Source organism: Cottoperca gobio, chromosome 20 (assembly GCF_900634415.1).
Source record: "Cottoperca gobio chromosome 20, fCotGob3.1, whole genome shotgun sequence".
Taxonomy (NCBI): Eukaryota; Metazoa; Chordata; class Actinopteri; order Perciformes; family Bovichtidae; genus Cottoperca; species Cottoperca gobio.
The window spans coordinates 16,287,566-16,315,065 of NC_041374.1; the positions used below are offsets into that span (position 1 = coordinate 16,287,566).

Sequence of the window (27,500 nt, forward strand, 5' to 3'; positions counted from 1 at the left end):
CACACAGCCTCGGCGGTCTCTAGTGCCGAAGGGAGTTTGGGCAGGGGAACGACCCGACACGCCTTGGAAAAGCGGTCGACAATAACCAACATGACTGTTTCCCTGAGAGGGGGGAAGGCCTGTAACAAAGTCCAAGGAGATGTGGGACCAGGGCCGCTTGGGGATGGGTAGAGGGTGAAGGAAACCATGAGGCGGGGTACGGGGGCTCTTACTCTGGGCACAGACAGAGCAAGCAGCAACAAAGGACCTCACATCCGCATTCATGCCAGGCCACCAGAACCGCCTCTTAACAAACTCCAGAGTCCTGCGTGCTCCCGGGTGGCTGGTAAGCCGTGAAGAGTGCCCCCACTGCAGAACTTGGGATCGCACCACAGTTGGGACAAATACCCGGTTGGAGGGTCCATTCCCGGGGTCTGGCTCCCTCTTCTGGGCCTGGCGAACCAGTGACTCGACTCCCCATCGGACAGGAGCCACAATCCTCGAGCTCGGGAGGATGGGTACTGAAACTCTCTCACCATCTGACCTGTGAAACAGTCTAGAGAGTGCATCAGGCTTCTGGTTCTTCGAACCGGGGCGGAAGGACAAAACAAAATCAAATCTATTAAAAAAAAGAGCCCATCTTGCCTGCCTGGGGTTGAGACGTTTGGCCCTCTGAATGTACTCCAGGTTTTTGTGGTCGGTCCAAACAGCAAAAGGGTGTTGGGCCCCCTCCAGCCAGTGGCGCCACTCCTCCAAGGCCATCTTGATAGCCAGGAGCTCACGATCTCCAACATCATAGTTCCTCTCAGCAGGCGAAAGGCGAGCAGAGAAGAAGGCACACGAACGGAGTTTGCCATCAGCCGGACGCTGGGAGAGCACAGCCCCCACTGCCACATCCGAGGCGTCCACCTCAACCATGAAGCCAATGAACCGTTGTACCTCCTTGACCGAAGAGGGTTGGGGCCAATCCCGGATAACTTGAGTCTTCTTGGGGTCCGTGATGAGATTCCCTTTGGACAGGATGAAGCCCAAAAAGGACACCTTGGAGACATGGAATTCACACTTCTCAGGTTTGACAAAGGTGGCTTTCCAACAGGCGCTGGAGGACGACTCTGACATGATGGACATGTTCATGGAGGGACTTGGAGAAAATCAAAATGTCATCCAAATAAACAAAGACAAAACGGTTCAACGTCTCTCTCAATACCTCGTTGATGAGTGCCTGGAACACTGCCGGGGCGTTGGTTAAGCCAAACGGCATCACTAAGTACTCGTAGTGGCCCGTTGGTGTGTTGAACGCCGTCTTCCACTCGTCACCCTCCCTGAACCGGACCAAATGGTAGGAGTTACGGAGGTCCAATTTGGTGAAGACGGTTGCCCCTTGGAGGAGTTCAAAAGCAGTGGTCATTAAAGGCAAGGGGTAACGGTTCCTCACCGTGATCTTGTTTAACCCCCTGTAATCTATGTATGGCCTGAGGCCGCCGTCCTTCTTCCCAACAAAAAAGAATCCGGCACCAGCAGGGGAGGACGAGGGGCGAATGATCCCAGCAGTCAGGGAGTCCTTGATATAATCCTCCATAGCTTGGGTCTCAGCGGGTGACAGGGAGAAGATCCTACCTCGTGTAGGGAAAGAGCCTGGAAGGAGATCAATGGCACAGTCAAAGGGCCTATGAGGGGGCAGGGAAGTGGCCCTCCTCTTGCTAAATACCTCAGCTAGGTCGTGGTACTCTGAGGGGACTCGGGACAACTCGAGAGAGCTAGGAAGCTTAGGGGCTGGAGGCACAGCTCTAGTGAGGAGACAGGAGGACTTGCAATTGGGACCCCACTCGACCACAGTTCTTGAAGACCAATTGATGTGAGGGCTGTGGTGAGATAACCAGGGGAATCCTAGCACAACAGGGAACTCGGGAGAATGAATAAGATTAAACTGAATCTTTTCGTGATGATTGCCAAAAATAGACAAGACAACAGGAGAGGAAACATGAGTCACAGTACCTTGTCCCAAGGGCCTACCATCCAAGGCGGTCACTGAGAGTGGATGGTCCAGCCTGGAGATGGGCAGGTGAAGGACCCTGGCAAGGGTGAGATCCAAGAAATTCCCTGCAGCGCCAGAGTCAATGAGGCCCTGAAGAGAATGATGTTGGTTCTCCCAGGAGATGGTGACCGGGAGCTGCAGGCACGAAGTCGAGGCTGAGGGAGTAAGAGTCGCACCCGTCACAGTTCTCCCTCTCCTGGACGGGGCTGGGCTTTTCCCACAAGCTCGGGACATGAGGAATGAAAGTGGTTAGGGCCTCCACAATAGAGGCAGCGTCTCTCCCTCATCCTCCGGTTCCGTTCTGCCTGGGACAGGCGAGTACCGCCAAGCTGCATCGGCTCCTCAGGACAAGGTGGGTTACTCTGAGGTTCCCGAGGCCACTGAAGCGGAGCGGAGGTTGAAGCTGTGACTCCGGAACTGGGGCTACTGTCCATTTGTCGTTCGCGACGCCTCTCCCACAGACGGTTATCGAGACGGATAGTCTGGTCAATTAGGGACTCCAGGTCTGACACCGGATCTTTAGCTGCCAGCTCATCCTTGATTCCACCACAGAGGCCATGCCAGAACGCTGTCATCAGGGCCCCCTCATTCCACCCACTCACAGGAGCCAGGGTTCGGAAGAGCACAGCATACTCTGCCACACTAGAGCCGCCTTGACGCAGCTGGATCAGTCTGTTACCAGCGTCTTTACCTCCTACTGGATGGTCGAAAACCCGGCGCATCTCATCGGTAAAGGCCCTGTAGTCATTACAGGAAGGGCCCTGCTGTTCCCAGACGGCTGTAGCCCATGACCGGGCCTTTCCAGTCAGGAGAGTGATGATGTAGGCGATACGAGAGCGCTCTGAAGGGAAGTAGGAAGGTTGAAGCTCAAAGGTGAGAGAGCATTGGGCTAGGAAAGCCCGGCAGTCCTTGTGGTTACCCTCATACCTCTCGGGAGCAGGGAGTCGTGGTTCAGACGGAAGCGGACCGCGGGCACCCGTGGAACTGGACTGCTGAACTGCTGGCGTCAGTGGAGTAGATGGAGGTGATGGTAGACCCTGTGTCCTTGCGTCCGGCAGACGAGCAAGTAGATCCACAAGGGACTGTTGGAGGTTCTGCAGAACCCCCTGCTGGTGGGAAAAGAGAGCCTCGTGATGACGCACTGTAGCATCATGGCTTAGAACTGCAGCGTAGAGTTGCTCCTCCGACGTCGGTGCCGGCGGAGACTGGGGGTTAGTTGTCTCTGCTGAGCCAGGTTCCATGGCTGAGTCTTGCTGTCAGGGTCTGTTGGGGTGATAGGCTCAGGTGCAGAGACAGACACAGGCTTGGAGTGAGTCAGAAAAGTCTTTACTTTTAGAACAGGTGGCAGGACAAAACTCAAAATACATACAGACAACTAACAGGTAAAGTCTGGGCAAAAACAGGATCAACAGAGGATATCCGAAAAGCAGGCAGCAAAAGGATCTCAAGAACTCCATCCACCCATCCATCCATCGTCTACCGCTTATCCGGGATCGGGTCGCGGGGGCAGCAGCTCCAGTAAGGAACCCCAATCTTCCCTTCTCCGGGCCACATCCTCCAGCTCCGACTGGGGGATCCTGAGGCGTTCCCAGGCCAGTGAGGAGATATAATCTCTCCACCGAGTCCTGGGTCTTCCCCGGGGTCTCCTCCCAGCTGGACGTGCCTGGAACACCTCCCTAGGGAGGCGCCCAGGTGGCATCCTTACTAGATGCCCGAACCACCTCAACTGGCTCCTTTCAACGTAAAGGAGCAGCGGCTCTACTCCGAGTCTCTCACGGATGGCTGAGCTTCTCACCCTATCTCTAAGGGAGACGCCAGCCACCCGTCTGAGAAAACCCATTTCGGCCGCTTGTACCCGTGATCTCGTTCTTTCGGTCATGACCCAGCCTTCATGACCATAGGTGAGGGTAGGAACGAAGATCGACCGGTAGATTGAGAGCTTTGCCTTCTGGTTCAGCTCTCTTTTCGTCACAACGGTGCGGTAAAGTGACTGTAATACCGCCCCCGCTGCTCCGATTCTCCGGCCAATCTCTCGCTCCATTGTCCCCTCACTCGCGAACAAGACCCCGAGGTACTTGAACTCCTTCACTTGGGGTAATGGCTCATTCCCTACCCGGAGTAGGCAATCCACCGGTTTCCTGCTGAGAGCCATGGCCTCAGATTTGGAGGTGCTGATCCTCATCCCAACCGCTTCACACTCGGCTGCAAACCGATCCAGTGACTGTTGAAGGTCACAGACCGATGATGCCATAAGGACCACATCATCTGCAAAGAGCAGCGATGAGATCCTCAGGTCACCGAACTGCAACCCCTCTCCTCCACGACTACGCCTCGATATCCTATCCATGAAAATCACGAACAGGATTGGTGATAAAGCGCAGCCCTGGCGGAGGCCAACATTCACGGGAAACGAGTCCGACTTACTGCCGAGTATCCGGACACAACTCTCGCTTTGGGCGTACAGGGATTGGATGGCCCTCAAAAGTGACCCCCTCACCCCATACTCCCGCAGCACCTCCCACAGTATCACCCGGGGGACCCGGTCATACGCCTTCTCCAGATCCACAAAACACATGTAGACCGGATGGGCGTACTCCCAGGCCCCCTCCAGGATCCTTGCGAGAGTGAAGAGTTGGTCCGTTGTTCCACGACCAGGACGGAATCCGCATTGTTCCTCTTCAATCAGAGGTTCGACTACCGGCCGAACCCTCCTTTCCAGTACCTTGGAGTAGACTTTACCAGGGAGGCTGAGAAGTGTGATACCCCTGTAGTTGGCACACACTCTCTGGTCCCCCTTTTTAAATAGGGGAACCACCACCCCGGTCTGCCAACCCCTAGGCACTGTCCCAGACTTCCACGCAATGTTGACGAGGCGTGTCAACCAAGACAGCCCCTCAACACCCAAAACCTTCAGCATTTCTGGACGGATCTCATCAACCCCTGCGGCTTTGCCACTGTGGAGTTGTTTGACTACCTCAGTGACTTCCATCAGGGAAATTGACGATGATCCCCCATCAGCTTCCAGCTCTGCCTCAACCATAGAGGGCGTGTTAGTCGGATTCAGGAGTTCCTCAAAGTACTCCTTCCAGCGGCCGATAACCTTCTCAGTTGAAGTCAGCAGGGTCCCACCCTTGCTGTACACAGCTTGGATGGTTCCTCGCTTCACCTTCCTGAGGTGCCGGATGGTTTTCCAGAAGCACCTTGGTGCCGACCGAAAGTCCTTTTCCATAGCTTCTCCGAACTTCTCCCACACCCGCTGCTTTGCCTCTGACACGGCAGAAGCTGCCGCCCTTCTAGTCCTTCGATACCCTGCAACTGTTTCCGGAGTCCTCCCGGATAACATAACCCGAAGGACTCCTTCTTCAGTCGGACGGCTTCCCTGACCACCGGGGTCCACCACGGTGTTCGAGGGTTACCGCCCCTTGAGGCACCTAAGACCTTGAGACCACAGCTCATCACCGCAGCTTCAGCAATAGAGGTTTTGAACATCGCCCACTCAGGTTCAATGCCCCCAACCTCCACAGGGATGGCTGAAAAGCTCCGCCGGAGGTGTGAGTTAAAGATCCCCAGGACAGGGGCTTCCTCCAGACGTTCCCAGTTCACCCGCACTACCCGTTTGGGTTTACCAGGTCTGTCCAGAGTCTTCCCCCACCCCTTGATCCAACTCACCACCAGATGGTGATCAGTCGACAGCTCCGCCCCTCTCTTCACCCGAGTGTCCAAAACATGCGGCCTCAGGTCAGATGATACGATTACGAAATCGATCATTGACCTTTGGCCTAGGGTGCTCTGGTACCACGTGCACTTATGAGCATCCTTATGTTTGAACATGGTGTTTGTTATGGCCATTCCATGGCTAGCACAGAAGTCCAACAACAAACGACCGTTCGGGTTTAGATCAGGGAGGCCTTTCCTCCCAATCACGCCTCTCCAGGTGTCTCCATCGTTTCCCACGTGTGCGTTGAAGTCTCCCAGCAAGACTACGGAGTCCCCTACTGGAGCCCCCTGCAGGGCTCCATTCAGGGTCTCCAAGAAGGCCGAATACTCAGAACTGCTGTTTGGGGCATAGGCACAAACAACAGTCAGAGTTTTCCCCCCCATAACCCGAAGGCGTAGGGAGGCGACCCTCTCGTCCACCGGGATAAACTCCAACGTAGCGGCGCTCAGCCGGGGGCTAGTGAGTATCCCCACCCCGGCCCGACGCCTCACACCTTGGGCAACTCCGGAGAAGAATAGAGTCCAACCCCTATCCAGGAGTACGGTTCCAGAGCCAAGACTGTGCGTGGAGGCAAGCCCCACCAGATCCAACTGGTAGCGATCCACCTCCCGCACTAGTTCCGGCTCCTTCCCCCACAGAGAGGTGACGCTCCAGGTCCCCAGAGCCAGCCTCTGCTGCCCGGGTCTGGTCCGTCGAGGTCTCTGACCATCACTGCCACCCATGTGACAGCGCACCCGACCCCAGCGGTTTTTCCCATGAGTGGTGGGCCCACAGGATGGATGGATGGGAGGCACCACGTAGCTTCTTCGGGCTGTGCCCGACCAGGCTCCGTGGCAAACCCGGCCACCAGGCGCTCGCTGTCGGGCCCTCCCTCTGGGCCTGGCTCCAGACGGGGGCCCCGGGCTTCCTCCGGGCAGGGTCTCTCCTTTCCTTTCCCATTCTTTCATGAAGTCGTTTTTGAACCATTCTTAGTCTGGCCCCTCACCTGAGACCAATTTGCCTTGGAAGACCCTACCAGGAGCACTAGGCTGGGCGGAAAGGGTAGTGAAATTGCTACCTTTCACATGATTAATATACTAATTAACAGCATTGCACCGTCTTCATTTTTACTTAATCATGCAGTGTTTTATATCTTTTAAGTTGATTAGTGTGTATATTTCTTTTTTACACATGGGAGTGGTTTGTAGAGAAAGCATGAAAATGGTTTAAAGGACCATACCAGACCATAAAGTAAAAGTTGAACATTAATTGTTTCTCTACCACAGTGCTTTTCTTGATACAGCTTTGAATCCTGCACATAAGAGCTTTAAGTAAATGATGGGTTATAACTGACAGTCCTTAACTTGAAACGGACTCAAACCACATCTGGGGTCTAAAGTGTTCACTTTCAGGGGAGTTTGTGCTGTAAATAAAACACATATTTTCCTCCTCAAATGACACACATACAATAGATACATACATGCACAATCCCTGCTGCTAACACAATGAAACGTGTCAAAGAATAAAGACAATAGCTTGCAGCCCTTGTGAAATAAGTCCTTTTTTCTTGCAGGGTTTAACTGGGGAGCTTCTCCCAGCGAATAGTAACATCAAGTATCTGTCTGCTAATGAGCCCTCCCTGAACAAATCCACATTTTCCAAACTGATAGAGGTGTATGGAGCTTTAACTAACTATGACGGCATGTCGAACCAAATCCTGTCATGGGGCATTGGCTAAAATATCAGTGGGCAGTTTGAAATATCAATGTGGCAGTCAGGTGCGTATATCCCTCCACAAATCACGTTCAACTTTAATGAGCATGCATGTGAAATGATGGTGGTTTCTGATGGCTTACAGTGATCCTCCCTGCTCCATGATGTGAATATAGAGAAGAACAGAACAGATTCACAAACCTCCTGAAAATACCTTATAATGTGGAAATCTTCTTTCTGAAAGGATTCTTTAAAAACACTTAATAACTGGATTTTAATTTCACCTCACTCTCTAAAATCAGCCAACTGTAGCAAAAAGTAGAACTTAGAAGCGAAGTGTAGTGAAACCTCAGCGTGTCAATGTCTCCTGACCGCTTGTTTTCACAGCATGTAGTGTGGATACTTTGGAACCCTCCTGACATGTAATCTGCAGGACCCTTTGTGTCTCCCTGCATACACACGTGTAGATGTTTGCGATGTGTGATCCATTCGTTGTTAAGTGTGTGAGTATCATTTTAACGGGGATTATGGTTTTGTGTGCCTGTGCTCCAGTACTGACAGGTAATCTGTTAATAGCAGTGTGTGTGACGTGAGCGCAGAGGGTTAAACGAGATATCCAGCCGACTCACAATGTCACCGCTAAAGACATTTGGACACCTTGATTGTTGATCCTTCATGCGTACTCTATCATACCGTCACATACAGTAAAGGAGCCTGAAGGCACTCACACACACCCTCCTGCGCTGTTACAGTTGTACCCCTTTGTGCTTCTGAGTGTTTATTTTTGTGTGTGTTTATGTTTGTGTGTCGGTGTCTACATGTTCATCTTCATATATTTCTGCTTAACGTGTGGTTCTATAAACTCATCATTGTAATTATTACACCTTGATATCATTTACAATTAAACTAGATTTCTGAGGATGATACAAACATGTATGAGTTTTACAAAAAAGTCAGTTATCAATATATATGCCGATACAATTTTCTTTAACATGAACATATTTTGTCCACCCCTCCTAATTCAAAGAGTAGACTAAATATTAAAAACATCTGTCAATATAACGCTATACAATTTAACTGGACCATAAACTATGCCCTGCATATTTACCATTAAGTTGAATCAACACTATAGCCGATTGTGGTGGCCAATGCCAAAATGTATTATTTAATATTTAGATATTGACCAATAATTATATCGGTCAATATTTGTTTATTTTACAAACACACATGATTAAAAAAAAAAAGAGGTGAAAAAGACTCCTTAAAGGTTCATTGTGTAATTTCAAGCCACATAGACTTAGGGGGCAGGATTTCCCCTCTACTACTGGGTCCATGCAATCATCAAAACCATCAGTTATTAAAAAAGCCAACTTTAGTATGTTAACTCTAAATTACCTCAGACATAACTTTGGCATATCTGTATTAGTATTTCTTGCAATTTATTGGCCAACAATTACATGTATATTGATATATCTTGGATAAGCAAATATCGGCCCTGTTCATATATTGGTCTCGCCCTAAAATACTAGTGTTGTTCGTCAATTCTGGGAAGAGGTAAGGTGCTGCTGTGAACTTCTGACCACCTGTTACACTCCACGCTTCATCTCTCTGGTTACTGAGGTGTGTTGATCAAGCGTGAGGGTTAATGTAAGACCTCAATCTGTGATCAGTCACCCTCCCTGAATTACTTAATTCTCTCATTTCCCGTCAATGATGGAGGGTGTGGAAGGAAGAGACTTAATGAAGGCTGAGAACGGGAGTGCCTTTGATTGGAAACAAGCTTTTCTGAATAACTTTGCACTAGCGGTAGGGAGGGAATATGGAAGGAAGGGACAGGTTTCATCAAGAGAGATAATTATATTAGATTAATCCTGTATGTAATCATTGTCTTTATTCATCTCGGTGTAAAATAAATAGTGTAGGATGCATCACTGAGTGTTCCCCAGAAACAAATACCTTTTTGATATTCAGTGGTAGTATTGCAGTTTACCAATCACAAACGTTCTTGCTTTAATCAGAGCCTCAGCTCAATTTATCAGATTGCAGTTTAATATTAAAAAACCCATATTCCATTCCTGCTTACTAATTAATTTGTGATCCTCTCAGTCGCAAACACACAAAGCTATCTTAGAATTTCTTTATTGGTAAAATATAAAAGTATCCTAACCTCACCTACTTTTCACCCGGGAAATGAGTATAATTTTTCCTTATTGTTAACAACCCTGAAATTCGAGACTTAAGTTCGACAACTTAAGGTTTCCAGGCCTGTATAAACACCAGGGCAGCACTCACCACCAGCTCTCCTCATTCTTTATCCAGGGCAGGTGCCCTCCGGGACAGACAGCTGCTTTAATGGAACCCCCTGTCAGACTGGAGCTTTGTCAACTTTCCAGCCACCCCGCTCCCATCAGCTTTGCTGCATCAATCATAGTCACAGCTCCACTGGCGTTATTTCTTATGTCCTACCAACAGGGGGCAGAATGAGTCACTCAATGTATCAGGATCATAAACATACACACAGGCACATACAGACACACACCAGGACAATCTGTGACAATCCAGCTACGACTACGTCACATAAACAAACAGCTCAACATTTGGCAATGTGTCTCTACTAGAGGTGAGGGAGGCTGATGAATTATTGTCTGGAGTAGTTTGTCCTTCGACAGTCTCATCCCGAAACAATCTAGAAAAATGTTCGGGGGTCAATCACATGGCATCTGTGTGTGTGTGTGGCATCTGTGTGTGTGTGTGTTATCAATGTTGAAAAATGGAGTAATGTTACATCACTTATCAGAGGACAGCTGGTGGCCAAGATCAGAGGGACAGAGGGGGGTTTCAACACCAATATTAACTGTCTGTATGACATTCACACACACACGGGCAAATGCCATGTTCACACAAGCGCAAACACCAATTTATTTTTCCATTCTGTCATCCAGCTCCCTGCCCAGCCCTCTCAGAACAACACACCTGTATGAGGCTCGGTGCTGTGGTGTAGTATAGCCAGATGTATTCCTTGTATCTCTGTTTCTGAAGGTGATACTCACAGCAGGCCAGTGTGTGTGGAGCTGCATTTGCCATTATGCATATTACCTTAAAGGAATAAGAAGGAAAACATTGTGTGCCCTGCCATCTAGTGGTTTACTAGGGACCAGTTTTCAATACTGTACATGTAACACAGAGTTTCATTAGGATTTCTTTCTGTAGTCTTGATACTCTGGTAGAGAACAAGCCCATTAAAACCCCGAAGATCTTCCCCCAGATAACATGATCCTTATGTTGTGTTTTATTTACGCTGTACTGTAACATACTTGTTTTTGAGTGGGCGTTACAGTTATAATAATTACTAGAACCATTAACACCAATAAATAACACAGAATGAGTTAAACTAACGTAAAGCCTGTGAATATAACTCTTTTACCTCCACTTAAATTGTGTGTTGTTGTGCTTCCTTGGTGATTAATTAACAGGTAATTAAGGATGCCAGTGCATTCTGGGTGAGATGTCAGAAAGTCATCAAGATAATGGGACATTACTTCAGGTGCTGCAGGGATTCTCCTGTGAGGATGACCCAAGGTGAAGTCGATCAGGGCTTGTTGAGCTGACTAATGCAACTAGAGTCAATACTCTTCATGGCCAAAATCCCCTTCTCTCATGCTCACTTCCAGCGAGGTCAGAGGTCATAGTTGGACACAAAGTAGCATCTGTGGAGCCGGTAGGAATTTAGGCCTTCAAATAATGTGCTATTTCCAGTGCCTTCTATGACCACACCAGTATCTTCCAACAATTTCTCACACTGTACAGTGCGAGTAAAGAGCGAAGCAACAAATAAAATAAGTGTCTTTCTTTTTCAAATTCTCATACAATTTACAGTACTCACTATATCCATCCTCCTGATGACTCTTCTAGCTTGTTATTGTAAATGTTCTGCACAAGAATATAAGTTTCAATTTGGTGAAAACTTTTGATTTGTTGCAGACATGTATCTTAGACTGTTTCCAGAATTATTCCACCTCCACAATAGTCCACAACACATAAGCGTTCCCTAAAAAGGGGTTTAGATTTTTAGTTTAGTGTTGGACTTCCTTTTCCGTGCCCCCGTCATTGTTCACGGCTCCATTAGCAACTTTAGGCGCAAGAATGGAGTTTGAGTTAAGAGACGAGTACTATAAACTGAAACCCGAACGCTTCTGATACCAAAATCTTGTCCTGATACGAAGTGGTCAAGATCTTGTGATGCTCAGCCATTGTAATTAATTATTAATTCAACTAAGTACATCGTATTTTCCTTGTGATGAATGACACTTTCATGCAATTATGCAAGTGCGTTTGTCAGCTTGGCCTGATGGTTTTGGATTTAAGTGGGGTTTCTCTGGCACTGAATATGGCCCGGAACATAACAAGCTTCTCCAGCTGGCCTGCAGCCAGCCAGCTTGTAGAATATTTAAAGCCGTCTCAGTGGATCTGTGGATATGAAGATCTGCACTTCTCTCTTTACTTTTTCTGCCAAAAAGTGATAGAGAGGAGAAGAGTCTGTGAATGAGACTCCCCGCCTCTTCCATTCCCCTCTTTCACTGTGTGTGTGTGTGTGTGTGTGTGTGTGTGTGTGTGTGTGTGTGTGTGTGTGTGTGTGTGTGTGCGTGTGTGCGTGCTTGCGTGCGTGCGTGTGCGTGCATGTGTGTGTGATACAGAACAGAGCAGCTGAGAAGAAACACAGCTCACATCCTCTTACATCTCTCTCGCTCTCTCAGACACATGTTCCCCCTCCCATTGTCTGTAATGGACAGTTACCATGAGCTTATGATTTTTAGATATGACATCGCTGTCCTGATGGAAATACAGATATGTACTGCACCAGCACCCACGCAGAATAAATACATCCATCCACATTGTTTGAGAGTAGCAACAGCTGTGGGTTATGTAAGTGACAATCTCTTTGACAAAAATGTGAAAGTAATAAGAGCTGGAAATATTTTGTGCTCTGCAAAGCTGCCATGTTCTCTTTTCCAATGAGTTGGTGATTGAGAAAAAAAGAAACTGTAATTTATGGCTGGTTCGCGATATTCTCTGCAGAGTAACTTTTCATTCTATTTTCTGTAAAGCTTCAAACACCCACACACGCGCATATATTTATCATGTATATATATACATGTTTATTCAAATATTAGATATTTCTATTTGAAACATACCACACAGGAAAAAAATTCTTATACAGTACCTGCTAAAGACACAGTTTACAGATATTAAACCTTTGATCATGTATAGTTCAGTCAGCGCAACACAGTGAACATGAACACGTGTACCAAATGTAGAGCAGAGATATGTGACATCTGTGTGTTGTTTCACCATTGACAATAAATGTGACCTGCACACGTGTAGACGTGTGTGTAGAGACAACTGTTGTCCACCAGGAAGAGTGGATGTACAGGGAAGTCCCCATGCTCCAGATGGTATTGATACAGCATTTTGGGGCTTATGCTGAATGTGTGTCATCCTATGAAACCTTTTAAAAAATATTTTCCATCGGCATTCAGAATAAAGCACATGGGAAGTCAAGAAATCTGACTTCCTGAAATGTCCTGTAAGAGACAAAGTTGCCATGGTGCTTCTACGCTGTGGACCAACAACCTGGAAATAATTATTTGCTGCTTACTGTCAAGTTCTTTGGGCATTTATATTTCCAGTGTGACTGGGATGCAGTATTAGTGTGCACAAGATTTTCTACATGGAAACATTTATGTCTTATATGAACACACATTTCCTTAAGAGGAAAGTACATAAAGAAACAGAAACATTTTGAATACAACACTAAAGTCCTATTTAAAAAATGAGCATAGGATCATGATAAAATATCTAAGAAAGTCTAAATAAAAGCATATTTCTGGCTATAGTACGTTAGAGTCATATACTACACTATATAGCACATATGACATGCTGCACTATAAAATATTACACTCCTATGACTCTCTAAGCACTCCCCTCTGATCCCGTCGCCTCAGCACAGAAGAGCTGGTTGAATCAAACTCAAATCTTTTTTCCCATTAATCCACTTGCTCTATAGCAGAGATTATGGTACTAATTTCTAATCCAGCACATTGCAGGATGCTCTGTGGCAGTGAGGGAAGGCAGATTGGGAAGGGGTTTGTTGGTTAACCTGTATACCTTTCTCAGGTTGAAAAGGTTTTTTTAAAAATAAAAGAGTAGAGAGATGCTAAAACCTCCTTGACCTTCTTGGGAGTTCTCTCATTGGAGGAATCGTTCAGTTTGAGTGTTGGGGTCTGACATCAGGTTAATTAGGGGCAGCCAAATCTCTGTCTTCTACTCTCCAATCCTCTCTCATCTCCTGCTAAACTGGAAGCTAATCCGTCCCACCGGCTGGGGGTCAGTTCCCATCACACTGAGGAGGTAGCGTGAGTTACTGCTAACCCCACTAAAATCAAGTCATTTCTTCCTTTCTTAATTTGTTTCTTCCTTTCATCTTTATGTTTTACGGTTCCTCTTTCATTGCTCCTTTTTCCACTTCTCTTTTCATCTATTTGTTGTTTTCCATTATCCTTCCTTATTTCCTCCTTCCACAACGTTTTCTTTCATCTGTCCTTCCTTCCTTCCTTGCTTCCTTGCTTCCTTGCTTCCTTGCTTGCTAGATGCCTGATCTACCACTGATTGTGTCTCAGTAAGTCGTTTTTTTAATCCCCACGTGTTTTGGAGGATTGTTTGAGCACAGGTTATCCGGCCATAGAAGATTGAAGATGGATCCTAATCTTTTTCAAGAAGGTCAAAGATAATTCAAAAAGCATCTTTGTGATACCATATACATCCAAAATACTGTAATCTTTCTTTATAGATTATATAAAGTAGAGAATAAAATATTTTATCATCAGATAAATGTTCTGCTAGTGTTTACAGTGTTTTTGTCAAATCTTATTTCTTTATGTCATCCAGCCCAACAACTGATTGAAGGTGTCAGTTTCTCATTTACTCAATTGCGACAGTAAAGCATGAGCAACCACACCAGACGGAGCTATCTAAGGTTTTGGTGCAATTGGTGCAATTTCTTTCATAATAAGTAAGCCCCTCAACAACAACAAAACAAGTAGCCCTTTAAATTTAGACTTTGGTATACTGTTTTCCCTTTTAGCTGAACACCGTGTTGTATGATCACTGGACCATCCCTGGTCCGCCATGAGCAGTTTGCACTCTGTGCTTTTCTTTTGGATGTGTTTTTAGTGCATTGTGATAATCTCCCAGAGTTTCGTAAATCAGCAGCTCTGAATCAGATTATCAGCTGGTACACGCTGAATTGGAATACATCCAGCCGGAGCATTTGGATGAAATGCCATTTGCCCTGTTAACCTCAGAGTTCAATTCTTTTCAGATGCTCTCGGAGGAAATGTTTTTACAGTAGACACAGACGCTATGATAAACATCAACAAACAAGATAAACCCACTCATGCATCCGTGCATATACATGCACGGATGCGTGATTATCGTACATCGGATATGTATTTAAAGTAAACACACACTAACATATAGACACACATTCACAGTGAAGTGGAAAATCACCCCGAGTGACCTGAGTGTTCTAGATATTTATTAGAACTGACAATACATACTTTGTCTTATAATGTTTTAGACATGAACAATGAGCTAAAGTTAAATCCTCTTTCGTTGACATTTAATCCTAAATTGTAGTGTGTGCGTGTGTGTGTATGCATGCACACACGTGTGCCCGCATGCACATGTGGGATTGTACAAATCGCATCTGTCATCCACAAAACACACGTCACTGTGTCCTGTGACTTAAAAGGAACACACACACACACACACACACACACACACACACACACACACACACACACACACACACACACACACACACACACACACAGCTTGCTGCTTTTACAGTTTGGTTTCTGAGACCTCTGAGTAAATAGATGGTTGCTGGTTCAGTGTCTGGGCCTGACAGCCTGTAATTACTCCAAAGTGTTTCTAAGACATTGTCTTCCATGTACTCCAGTTCCAAGAATATGATGCACCTAGCGATATGGGATCTAAAATGAAAGCCCTCAAGACGGAGGACTAGTGCTGTAAATATGTTAATGATTACTGTTTATGTGACAGTCATTAGAATCAGTAAAGAAATCCATTAATCCAATTTAATCTGTTTTGACACTGTTACATGAAATATTTTATTTATTATTTCAAATTGTTTACATGGAACAAGTGGATGACACTAGCATTTTCCTCCCAAAACATGTCCACTATTGGTTGGACTGCAGTAAAAACCTTCTCTCTATATTACATATTAATATAATTGCACTTTGATGATATTGTTTTGCCATGGTCTTTGAGGTCATTTTTAACTTCTGTCATTCTGTCATACAAACAGCTCAAAACATTTCAAAATTGTGACTCGTGTCTGCAAGTGCCCTCGCCTTTTTGACTGCAGAGCCGTGTAAAGCAGCTTTAGGCGTGCAGCAACACCTTCAGAGATTAAAAAGGCTGCAATTAAAATAGGCATGAATGACCCAATAGCTTATGAATGAACATGAGGCTGCATCTACCTACACATGTGCACATAAGCATGCACGGACACAGACACACATATATACACACACACACACACACACACACACACACACACACACACACACACGCTCTCCCTCTGCTAGATATGGCCAGATGGTGTAATCCTTTAGTATTCCCTGTGTTTCACATTTTTTCCCCTCCTGTGTTGGGATTATGCTGTTGTCCAATCGGATTTCGGCCCACTCTCCAGTGATGATGTGAGATGAATGATAGGCGGGTGAGTGAGTGAGGCAGGCATGCATGCAGTAAACACACTGCACGTTGGCTTGTACAACATACCGTGTTGGATGTGAACGCTCCACACTGCCAAAATCGCTGTGTCATTTGTAGAGCCGATCACTGCCCAGGTAAGAGAAGGGACGGATCAGAGCCAGGTCCGCTGAGAACTGTGAGAGGATCTATTTCACAACAAGGTGGAAATGTTTTGGAGGAAACAAACATTAGTTTGATGATTTCAGTGTCAAACTAATTGACTTTTCTTAAATTCTCAAAAAGCTGATGCACAGCGAGAACCTTTAATTTGACAAACTGGATGCATGTTGTTGTAGCTCGGCTTTATAGAGTTATTGTTATTAGGACAAGAAGTTGTACGGACTAGAAGGACAGATTAAATTGGATTCAAATGATGTATAACATGACATTACGGCTGCAATACACTTCGGAGATCATTTTCAATACATTTCAGGGCGCAGTATTCATATGCTGGAGATGTCAGTATCCATTATACCTCCTGCTGTACAATCTGAAAACGGTCAACTTTTAGGATACACATTTCCCAGGACGTTTTCAGTATGCTTCCAGATAATCGAATATTTTAAAATTGCATTCATTTTGTGATTGAGTGTTTTAAATTAAGATGACAATGTCATTGTGTCAGTGTGTGTGTGTGTGTGTGTGTGTGTGGCTCCTATAATTCGAGAGCATTAATCTTGATGGCAGATTGATTTACCAAGAAGGGAGCGCTTATAGACACTGGAGCTCTGGTCATTACTTGATGTTCAATTAGTGACCAACCAGTGTGTGTGTACAAGGTTCAATTTCCTAGTGTCATCACCAGAATGGCATCTGGTTTTGACTTCCATTCTAGCAGTGTATCCAGACATTATAGAAAGCTCGCAGCCACTTACTGACATATGTAGTCTAATTTCACGCTTACTTAGCGGTTTTAGCACTCATGTGGCAGATTAGCGAACGTGCCGGGCCTCATACGGAAGAGAGTGTGTGCGCTGATTAAGTGCAGATGCACATTTAATGAGTAGAGGGAATGAAAAGGTGTGTGTGTATGAGAGTGGGCCAGTGTATTTAGTGCATACATTGACATTGTGAAATGCATCTGTGACTGCTCATAATGCACGCGACAGTGTTTCTGCACGCAGGTCATTAACACGACGACTGTGTTGTGGGTAAAGAAGCAATTCTGTAGCTGTCCACGCTTATGCTGTTACCACAAATAACTCCACCAGGGTTGGAGATTTGTAATCCTAATTCTGAAACCATATACACTTTTGGCGCCGTAACAGGTTCTGGATAAAAGCATCCACCAAATACAATCAGTCTGACTGAGCTTTATCTATCTCTCTTCCCACGCAGGTCAGTGCTTCCTGTGTATAGTGGATGTGGTGCCAGTGAAGAACGAAGATGGCGTGGTGATCATGTTCATCCTGAATTTCGAGGGCATGATCGACGAAGTACTGAAAGACCACAAACAGGAGCTAAACCACCGCCTGCCCACCTGGCTCGTCACCGGTAGCTACTAACTATGCTTATTAATTTGTTCTTATTCAAGTGTTCCTTCTGTCTTTGCACTTTTTGCTTGAGAATTCAGGTTTTTCTTCCGCTATGGAGATACATTTGTCTCAATATTATTTATGTGTAAATAATCAACAATCAATAATCTGTGTATTAATGTGTAAACTGTAGATGTCAAAAGCCTTCCACAAATGCAAAGAAAATTATTTGTAAACTAAACAAATACGCACACTCACTGTGTCACATTAGCATAATAAAATTATGGATGCACTGCCACTGATTATTGAAAACAAACAGAAAAAACCCTTCTCATATAGAGTGCATGCTCTTACTTTGAAATGTGAAAATTACATCAACAGGCAATCACTTGCGTGTGTGTTAATCCGCAAGTGAAGAATTAAGATACAAATAAAAAGTGGATCCACAAAAAGATATGCCCAGATGCTTTTTATTTAGTTGTAAATCAATTTAATGTAGCTGATTTTGTAATTGTGGAATTTGTGTGTATTTGCAGTTCCTTTTTATATTTGCAAAATATTTTTTTGCATTTGTGGAAGCTGTTTGACATTTACAGGTTACACATTTACACACTCACAACTCACTCACTCACTCAGAACTTGTACAAAATAGTAGAGCAAGTGCTCAGACTACTGAACTGTATAGAAATGAACATTGCACTGTTGATGACACATTGCCTTCGAAAATTACAATTTGACTGGTTCACTGCTTAAAATATTGATCCAACGTTCCTTTCTGTCCATTCACATTCACTTTTCAATAACTGAAGTGGACTTAGTTTATTCAGTCAGTGGGAAGTGACAACCATCACTTTAATTCACCTTTAGTTGCTTTCATTTAGCAGAAAGGCCTTGTAGTAAGTAATTGCACATGAATGTGCACTTAATGCTCCAGAGGGATAACCCTGGGGAAGCATCTGAACTAGGAGGGTGATCATATTTTGAATCAAGTCTACATCTCAACCAGATTTCTTTAACTTTGTGGCTAAAACCAAAATCTAATCATCGTTACTGTCCCAGATTCCTGTAGATTGTTTTTGAAACATCAGACTCAGCAGGATCCAGTTGAAATCTCCCTCGATCCTCCACTACCTAGAATATCCATTCATATCCTATCTCCACTTGTTTCTCTCTTTGAGTCACACTTTCCTTTCATTTCCTTATTCCATTGTCTCCTTCCTGCCACAGTTTAATAATCTTCCATCGTCCTCTCCTCCAGGTCGTCCACGAGGCTTCAAGCTGCGTCTTCCCCATCTGCGCTCCTTGTCCAACAGTAAAGTGTCTCTTGACGACGCCGAGGCTGCTAAATTCCCCACTGCTACACCCCTGTCGCTTCACCCAGACAACCACAGTCACGAGACCCTAGGCCTGGGGGAGTACCTTCACCTTCCTCCTTTACCACTCAACCACCTGGAGAAAGTCAGTGGAAGCAGGTTAGGACCCTGTGAAGGACATGTTGGGGACCTAGAGATGGGTTAACAACTTATTGTAACAGATTATGTGCAACATGTCTCTCACCTTTCTGAATCGTACGGCGTTGGATAGCCATTTGAGCTTGGTGATATATTACTAGTGGAATTCTGACCAAAAATCTGTTTTGCAATCCTCATTTGGCATTTTGACTTTCCCAACAAGGCTCATTCACTTTCAACTTCCAAATTTAAATTTTGTTTTGAATGTTGTGCAAATGAAATCCTATAAAAGGACAATACACCACATCTCGTAATGCCCTCACTGTGGGAGTAATTACTTAATATGTGGACTCCTTTCTTTTTCACAAGTAAAGCTCCTCGTAGCAAATTAATCATAAACCATAAAATCATCTTGTTCCTTTTCCTCCTCAAGGGAGGTCGAAGATAAATAGTCAAAGTATATCCCACATAGAAGTGGTGTACATCATCTGAAAGATGAGAAAATGAAGATTAATTTGAGATGCAGCTCAGCACTGTGTGTCGAGTTGGTCTCGTCATCATTTAGAAATAAGTAATAAAAGAATTGTGAGCGTGTATTAGGTCTTACATCATTTTGAAAGAAGTATGTGTCCATATTTTATTATGTCTCATAAGTTGTTGCAGCAATGTTTTGTGTTGACACCATGCGTTACACAGATTTGATGCTAAATTTAAATATCTTTAGCCACTCAAGAGTTATTAGAAATGGTCAGAAGTCCCTCCACAATACCACACTAAGACACCAAGAACAATTCTGCTCTGGAAACTGCTCAGAAACTCCCTTTTTGTCAACATACCTAGGAAAGCCACACATCCTCTGCATGAGGGTGTGATTATCCTAGAGGTCACCACAGATCATTTGATAAAGTGATATCAAGTTTTTAAAAAATGGTCTGGAGACTAACATCATCACACATGAATACAATTGGGCACTTTGAATCCACAAGACTCTCAGCTTTCCAGTCATACCAAATCTATGAAACTCCAAGACTGTTTAGGGAGCCCAGCGTGTAGAAATATAGAATAGGCGAAAATAACACATTTGTACTGCATGCAAATAAATGTCTGTAAAGGGAAGACTGGTGGGTATCCATAGAACCCATTTCTATTGTGATATCTTGAGGTGAGAGGTCAAGGGACCCTTTTGAAAATGACCGTGCCAGTTTTTCCCTCACCAAAATGAACTTTTAAGCATTATTTAGCCTCCTTCCCAACAAGCTGGCAGACATGGTTGGATTTGTAAGAGGTTAATAACCATTATGTCTGTTTCCGTTTCCTAGATCAGCTCTTCAGAGTTGGCCAGAAGACAGCCAAGAGGACCAGCACATCTTACTGAGCCCCGACCCTCCTTTGCCCCCTACTCCTCCACCAGCTCCCCAAAGAGCCCAACTGGTGGGACCCCTCACCCAGTCGTCACCCTGCGTAGCGCCTCACCACCACCACCTCAGCCTCAACCCGGACGCCTCAGGCTCCAATTGCTCTCTGTCTCGCAGCCGCTCGCGGGAGAGCTTCCACAGCATGCGTCGCGCTTCCTCCGTAGACGAGATCGAGGCCCTGAGGCCCGACTGGGACAGAAAGAACCACAGAGCGAGTATCCGGCCGGGCAGCAGCACTGGTGAGGAAGAGCTGCTGGAAAAACAGACTAACTTTTCTATTATCCCCTTGGATCTTTACATTACTGTGTGTGTGTGTGTTTGCAGGTGCAGTAAACAGTAAGTCCAACATGTTGAACTCCACTTCAGACTCGGACCTCATGCGGTACCGCACCATTTCCAAAATCCCTCAGATCACCCTCAACTTTGTGGATTTCAAACCTGACCCACTCATCGCCCTGCCCTCGGGGGAGATGGACATCATAGCTCCCTGCAAACTCATCGACCGCACGCACCACGTCACAGAGAAAGTCACACAGGTAGGACACAGTTCATCTATAGAGAGTGTGGTGAAAGGTTGTGCTTGTGTTATTGTGTCATGTTGGCCTTAACCAATCTGGGCTGCTGATTCGTTTTTGCGTCAGTTTTTCTTTTCTCCGCTGCAGTTCAGCCCATATTGAACTCATGCACTGTATACACTTCATGTGTGTAGGTGCTCTCGGACAGTAAGTTCCACTCTTCCTGGGGAGTGTGAGAATGAGATTGATTGAGCTCTGATGAGATGAGGATGGAGGGGGGTGTGGCGGTATTCCAATTACTAGTAATTGACTTTGGGAGTAACAGAGAAAGCATGTAAGTGTAAGTCTCTCTTCTCCAACTCCCATTTCCCTCCACAGGCTGCAGACATCACCTCCCTCACACTATTTCATCTTAGAAAAGCTGTCAGTAGATGTTCTGAAGTTGTGTCTCACACCTGGTTACAGTAACTGTGTGTGTAGAGTCACTTCTTATAAGATGGCTGCATTTGGCTTGTATGAAATAGAATACACAGTTAAGTGCAAAATATGTGGGAGCGATAGACAACTCAAATTGACAAGAAAAGACAAACTGTGTTGAGAATTTTCGTGTTGAAAACTAATTTGTGTCTGACCACCATCTGTGTATTATCAGCACACCTGCTCAAAAACATATGCCAAAGTAATTAAGTTGAGGAGACACGGAACAGGCGACCACATGGAGACTTCTTGAGGGAAGGGAAGTCTGTAAAACTTCTTTTTGGATGTCATTGTTGTCAGTGGAGACTTTTATTGGTAACACAAATAAGGTGATTTATATGGAACGTTTTCTTATGTACTTGCACGGAATTTATTAAAAGAGGACAATTTCGTTTTGTTTTCCCGCAGTTACTTATTTATTTGTTCGTGTGTACATGCATGTGTGTTCAGCAGATATGTCTCAGATTGATGTCCAATTTGACATCTCTTCAAGCAGCTTCCCTTATATTAATCAGTTTGTTATGAAGCCCACATCTCCTGTGGGACTTAGGTGTCTGTGGTGAACAGCAGGGGAAACAATTATAGCAAAACATGTGCCATAAACTTAAGCTGTCTGACAAAGATGACATCTAACATCCCTAAAAACAGTGAGCGGATGTTCTTTCATGCCGTGTTTCAAAACGAATGATTGGACATTGTTAAATCTCTCTGTCTCTTGTCGGAAGGGGTTTTGACATTGTTACAGGATAAAGGACTTTTTGATTGTTCAAGCGCCTCTCTCCTTTCATTTTTCATTGGTTTGTGGGATTTATATTTGGAATTTCAGCAAAAGCATTTTTCTTCTTTAAAACATCATCTCCACCGTGGAGTTAGAAAATAATTACTTTAAGCTGAACCTTCTTTGAACCCTATTTTATTATTAATCTACTTACATGCATGCTCTGTAAAACAACTACGTTGGAACACTGAATGATTCCAAATAATCCATTTTGTTCTTAAATAATCAGTCATTTCATTGCAGGTTTTATTTTGTTAGAAATTGAGATGTCCACTCCGACTGTCTGAGATGCTCTCAAAGGTTATTTTCTTTTTATTCAAACGTTAACATGAGAACAGTGAATTTAATCCTAAATTGTCAGCCTTGTGTTTTTGTCTCTTTCTCACATTCCTCTCGCATGTTGGGAGTTAGATGACCAAAGAGCAGAAAAGATTACGTTAATTATCTGCGAGGACTGTAGTCTACATAGAGTGATTAAAGAGGAATATGAACAATCAATTTGTTTTATATGTTGAGAGAGAGACATCATGTCCTCTTTTCTCTTCGAGTAAGAATGGGAACATCAGCAGAGAATAATCCAAAGTTGATGATGTAACACAATATAAAGCTAGTGTAATCATGCTTCACCGTATGGTAGGTGCAGCTGGCCAGGTCAAAACATAACCCTCCCTGTATGTCACCGTGTACGTGAGTGTGTATATGCATGCGTGTGCATTAACCCATACTGTTGTTACATTGTAGTGCAGATGGAGGAAACAGCACCAGCTGTGACTCCAAATGCTATGGACTGCTATTTATAGACAATTAAGGAAAGAATGACGTAAGAAAACACACAGAGCTGCATTTTCTCCTGCATATATCTGACATCCGTATAACATGAGAACTCTCTTTTGTAACAATATATTTCTCAGTAGAAAACTTGCATCAGATAACGGTGAAAGAAATAGCCATGGACTCTTAATAGATGTCATCAGAGGGGTGTTTTGATGTTAGTCCCATGATCCCTTAAGGAATCGCTTCCACCTGCTCTCTGACCTTCCTTTGGAGTCCATGAGTCTTTTGGTTTTCAGTCCAGCTGATTTCAGTGATCGCTGCATTTTCGACTACAAAGAGAGAAATTATCAGCTAAATCTACAACTGAGCTGTGTGGTTCAACTCGAAACCTTCTTACTCTTTGATCCGCGTGGTAAAAACAAAGCCTGAGAACAACTGTCGGGGTGGATACGATGTTATTGTAAGAGCTCCTGCATTACCAGCTCAGGCCTGGAGATGGCAGCACCACACCAGGTAGTGCGATGACGAGCCTCTGCAATCCCTCAGAAGAGCAGAGAAGAAGAAGACGTTGGAAAGGCAAACAAAGCTGAATAATTTAAGAGTTCCATAAAACATCTGACACCCTGAACAAGAGCACATGCACATTTTCTGTCTCATTTGGAATGATAGATGAATGGATGGGGAGGAGTGATGCCAAGAAAGAGTCTTACTCTGTGTATGGAGAGGCATGAAGGGCTAAGCAGAGGGAAACTGGCATCTCGGATGCACACATACACACTTTAGTGACACTCATAGTTTCTATGACGATGGTCACGTCCTATAGGGGGATACTTGGTTAGCTACGAAAGAATACACTCCACACACTCACCCGTCACAGAGTCATCCTGACACACACCCAGCTCCATACATGGCATTCCTACAGACATGTGCTATAAGCATGCACACGTACTCAGTAGGGCCAACTCACTTGCATCGCCCTGACACTCTCTTCCACTCACACACTGCCTCTCCACTCAAGTAGCATGTCACATCCAACCCCACAGTCTGATCCAGTGGAGCAATGGATGGCACACACTGCGCCCGGCGACAAAGTGGTAGGAACCGTCTCCATCTCCTTAAAATCTAACAGAGAGCTACTGCAGCTAGTGCACGAAGTTTGAGTATTGGTGCATGTGTTTGTGAATCGTGTTTATAGTGTATGTGAGAATGTCGATGCTGGCGTCTGTTTTTGTTTTTAGTGTGAAAGGCTGAGAAGGTTAAAAATACTGATGTTTTTATTTATTAGCATAGCATTAAAAAAACTGAGATATATTTTTTGTAATTTCCATACTTCAGCAGCTATTCATGGTTTCTTTCAGTTTCAGACTGTTGTTTTCTTAAATGATGAAAGTAAGGAGTCAAACTTTCAGGAACTCTCCTGGTCCAATTTGTCTTTGTGTGCTGTGTGACGACACCAAGGTCCTCTTCCAAATTAGAAACAGAACCTGAGCTCTGAACTGAATGTGAACTTTGTGGTACTTTGACAATATCCAGTCCCAATTAGGCAGCATATAAAAAGTCCCAGCTAATAATCTAAAAAAAGGTCTCGATGAGTTGGGACAAAAAATGAGATGACAGTCCCATAAATGTAATGCTGGGCACCCTGGTGGAGAAATATAGTCAAATAGTCAATTAAAATGATTTATTCGGTAATTAGTTTCTGAGCCAGTTCATTCCTCTCCTCCCCCTGCAGAGGCACAGGAACTCAAACGCAAACATTTTTTCAAACACAAAAACACCGATATATATACTTAAAAATGTATTTTTGTGAATAAAATAAATAATATCTGACTTTATGTGTCACCGTGTAAAACCGCTGCTACTTTGTGCATATAGGGTGTTCGTACAGGACACTGTGATGAAGCACTTCTCAAAGAACACTTATGCCATTACATTAAATAGAATGTAGGTTGTGTATATTTCTTTAATGAGCTGGCTTTACAAGAAACGAGAGTAGGAGATCTCTGTGGAGAACGCAGCAGGACGGTGTCACATCTTCACTGTACTTAGTGTGTGTTTAAATATACATCATCATTTGTGAGGGGAAAGTGCAGTATATTAAAGGTCGACCGATATGGGTATTTCAATCAACGATATATATAATGCTGATACATTATTGTTGTCTGCATTGTCTCCGTTTGCTTAAATAGATCTGCACTTAAAATAAAAAAAAGATCAACTAAATAAATGTCCACAGCTAATCATAAAACTAAACTTTGGAAAAGTAACTTATGAATTATAAAATAAATAGACTTTTAATACACTTAATGACAGCATTTATCAACAGATGGCAGCATCTCCTTGTTTCTGAGAGACAAAGAAAATGTTTTAACCTACATCAATAAATAAACACATTTCAGTTTAGTGGCCTTTCCTGGTGTTGGCTCAGTGAAATACTATAATAAACACAATATTCAGACTTGTGAACGAAGCTTAAAATGCCATGAATTGGCCTGATTAATCGAAATTGAGGGATTGTTTTTGACATGCAGACATACCATTTGTTTTCTGTTTGTTATATTGATTTTAAATCCTCGATTGCTTTTCTCTTAGTAAAATGAGAAGCCTGATTATTCTCTTCAATGGAGTGAGACAGCAAATATTTTCAACTTAAGCAACTGGACAATTTTCACAAAATCTTTGTCCAGAAACTTCATAATATAAAAAATAGAAATATTTTTTTGTGAGTGGGTACATAGGGGTTGCTGTTGCTGGGATCATGTGCATGTGCTGTGATGTGATATTACAATATCACAGTTAAACTTTAATTATGCAACGGGGAAAACAGCCGCAAACCTAAAACCATGTTTTGTTATAAGATTAAAAGTACAACAGAGACTTTGATCAGAGTTCATTTTCCTTGCATGCATTCACGTTTGTCAGTGTACAGTATAGCACAGCTGCTCAGGCTGCAGCCCCTGTTTTTCCATTAATTGAATTCCCGACTAGTTAAAGTCTGATGATATATATTTGCATAGGGTCATGAGTATGCATGAGCTCTCTAAATAGTGTATGTCCTGAATGATTCAAAAGCAAGTATTTTTAGCAGTGCCACATGTTTTGTTTGCTGAGAAAGAGCCAAGGGGGCTGTGCTCTAATGTGCAACCGTGGTTGTTTTGGTGAGAGATGCACCTCTGGCGAAGTCCCGCAGGGCCGTGTCTCTTCAATAGAACACTAATGAGTAGAAATTACGGTTTTTATTATCAACAAAAAAGAAGAGCGCCTCTCAGTCGACCTGGATGAGAGTTCTTACCAGCTGTGTGTGTCTGTTTTTCGCCTGCGGATGGTTTTAAAGACATCTGTGTTTCTCTCCCTTCATATTGTCACCGCTCCAAACGCAGCAGTACTGTACGGTACTGTTTGGGTCTGGACTGCAGGTAAAAGAGCAACACTTTAATTTAACTGACATCTCTTCCACACACGAGTACAAATTGCAGCAGTAGTTCTCACAGTAAAGAAGAGACCGTACTATAATGGAAACGTAAAAGCTCTCTGCTTGTTACTGTCTTCACATATTATGCACTTTATTCATCAAAGAGAAATGACTTTTATGGCAAGAAGACAAAGTAAATAGGATTTAGTTTGGCTATTTGCAGTTTGAGCCTACAGTTACACTCCATAGCTCAGGTAACCATTTTCCTGTTTGTGAGGCGTATCCTAAATAATCCTCTTTTTGCATTATAATTTCCATATTCCCTCTTAATTAAGGGGATTTCTTGTCATTGTGGAGCACTTTTCAGTGTGACAATATAGTCATATTTTGGTGTGACGGTGCTGGGCTCTGACAGTTAAATGGGCTGGAATAGAGTACAGTCTGGGAGCATGTGACGCACTCAACCTGCAGGACTGTAATTTAGCCGCCCGCTCAGTGGCTGTGCGGGTGGCTGTGTGTTGTTAATAGTTCAATAAACATTTCATTTAATTTCATTTGTGTGTGTATGAAATATCAGCTCCCTGTACATCGGGCCAGAACTCCGGAGTAGCCTTCAAATTATGAGACTAAATTCATTATTAATTATTCATTTTTCATTTGATGGGTGCTGCTCCGAGGTATTAAATTCTGTTACTCAATATAAAACTAAGTGTTTCTGATAGTCGAAGTTAAGCCCCATCCCTCTCCTTCACATTTTGTACCAATTCATGTGTTTCATCATTTTGAGTTTGTAGTTATAAATATATATTTAGGTATTCATTATAAATCTGCTACAAGCAATTCACGCTGCAATAGTGTATAAAGGAACCAATGAAATAGCATTTAAAAAAGAACAGCCCATTACGATACAATAAAATACAATATTACTTTATGTG

General features: G+C 44.1%; 1 protein-coding gene across 1 annotated transcript in view; it reads left to right on the plus strand.

Annotated features, from left to right (window-relative positions):
- kcnh2b (potassium voltage-gated channel, subfamily H (eag-related), member 2b) overlaps positions 1 to 27,500 on the plus strand; it is a 230,486-nt gene that overhangs the window by 112,653 nt on the left and 90,333 nt on the right. The window contains exons 3-6 of the mRNA XM_029457435.1: positions 17,607 to 17,762; positions 19,002 to 19,215; positions 20,514 to 20,848; positions 20,934 to 21,145. Of these exons, the coding sequence (XP_029313295.1) occupies positions 17,607 to 17,762; positions 19,002 to 19,215; positions 20,514 to 20,848; positions 20,934 to 21,145 (917 nt within the window). The remainder of the gene's footprint in view (positions 1 to 17,606; positions 17,763 to 19,001; positions 19,216 to 20,513; positions 20,849 to 20,933; positions 21,146 to 27,500) is intronic.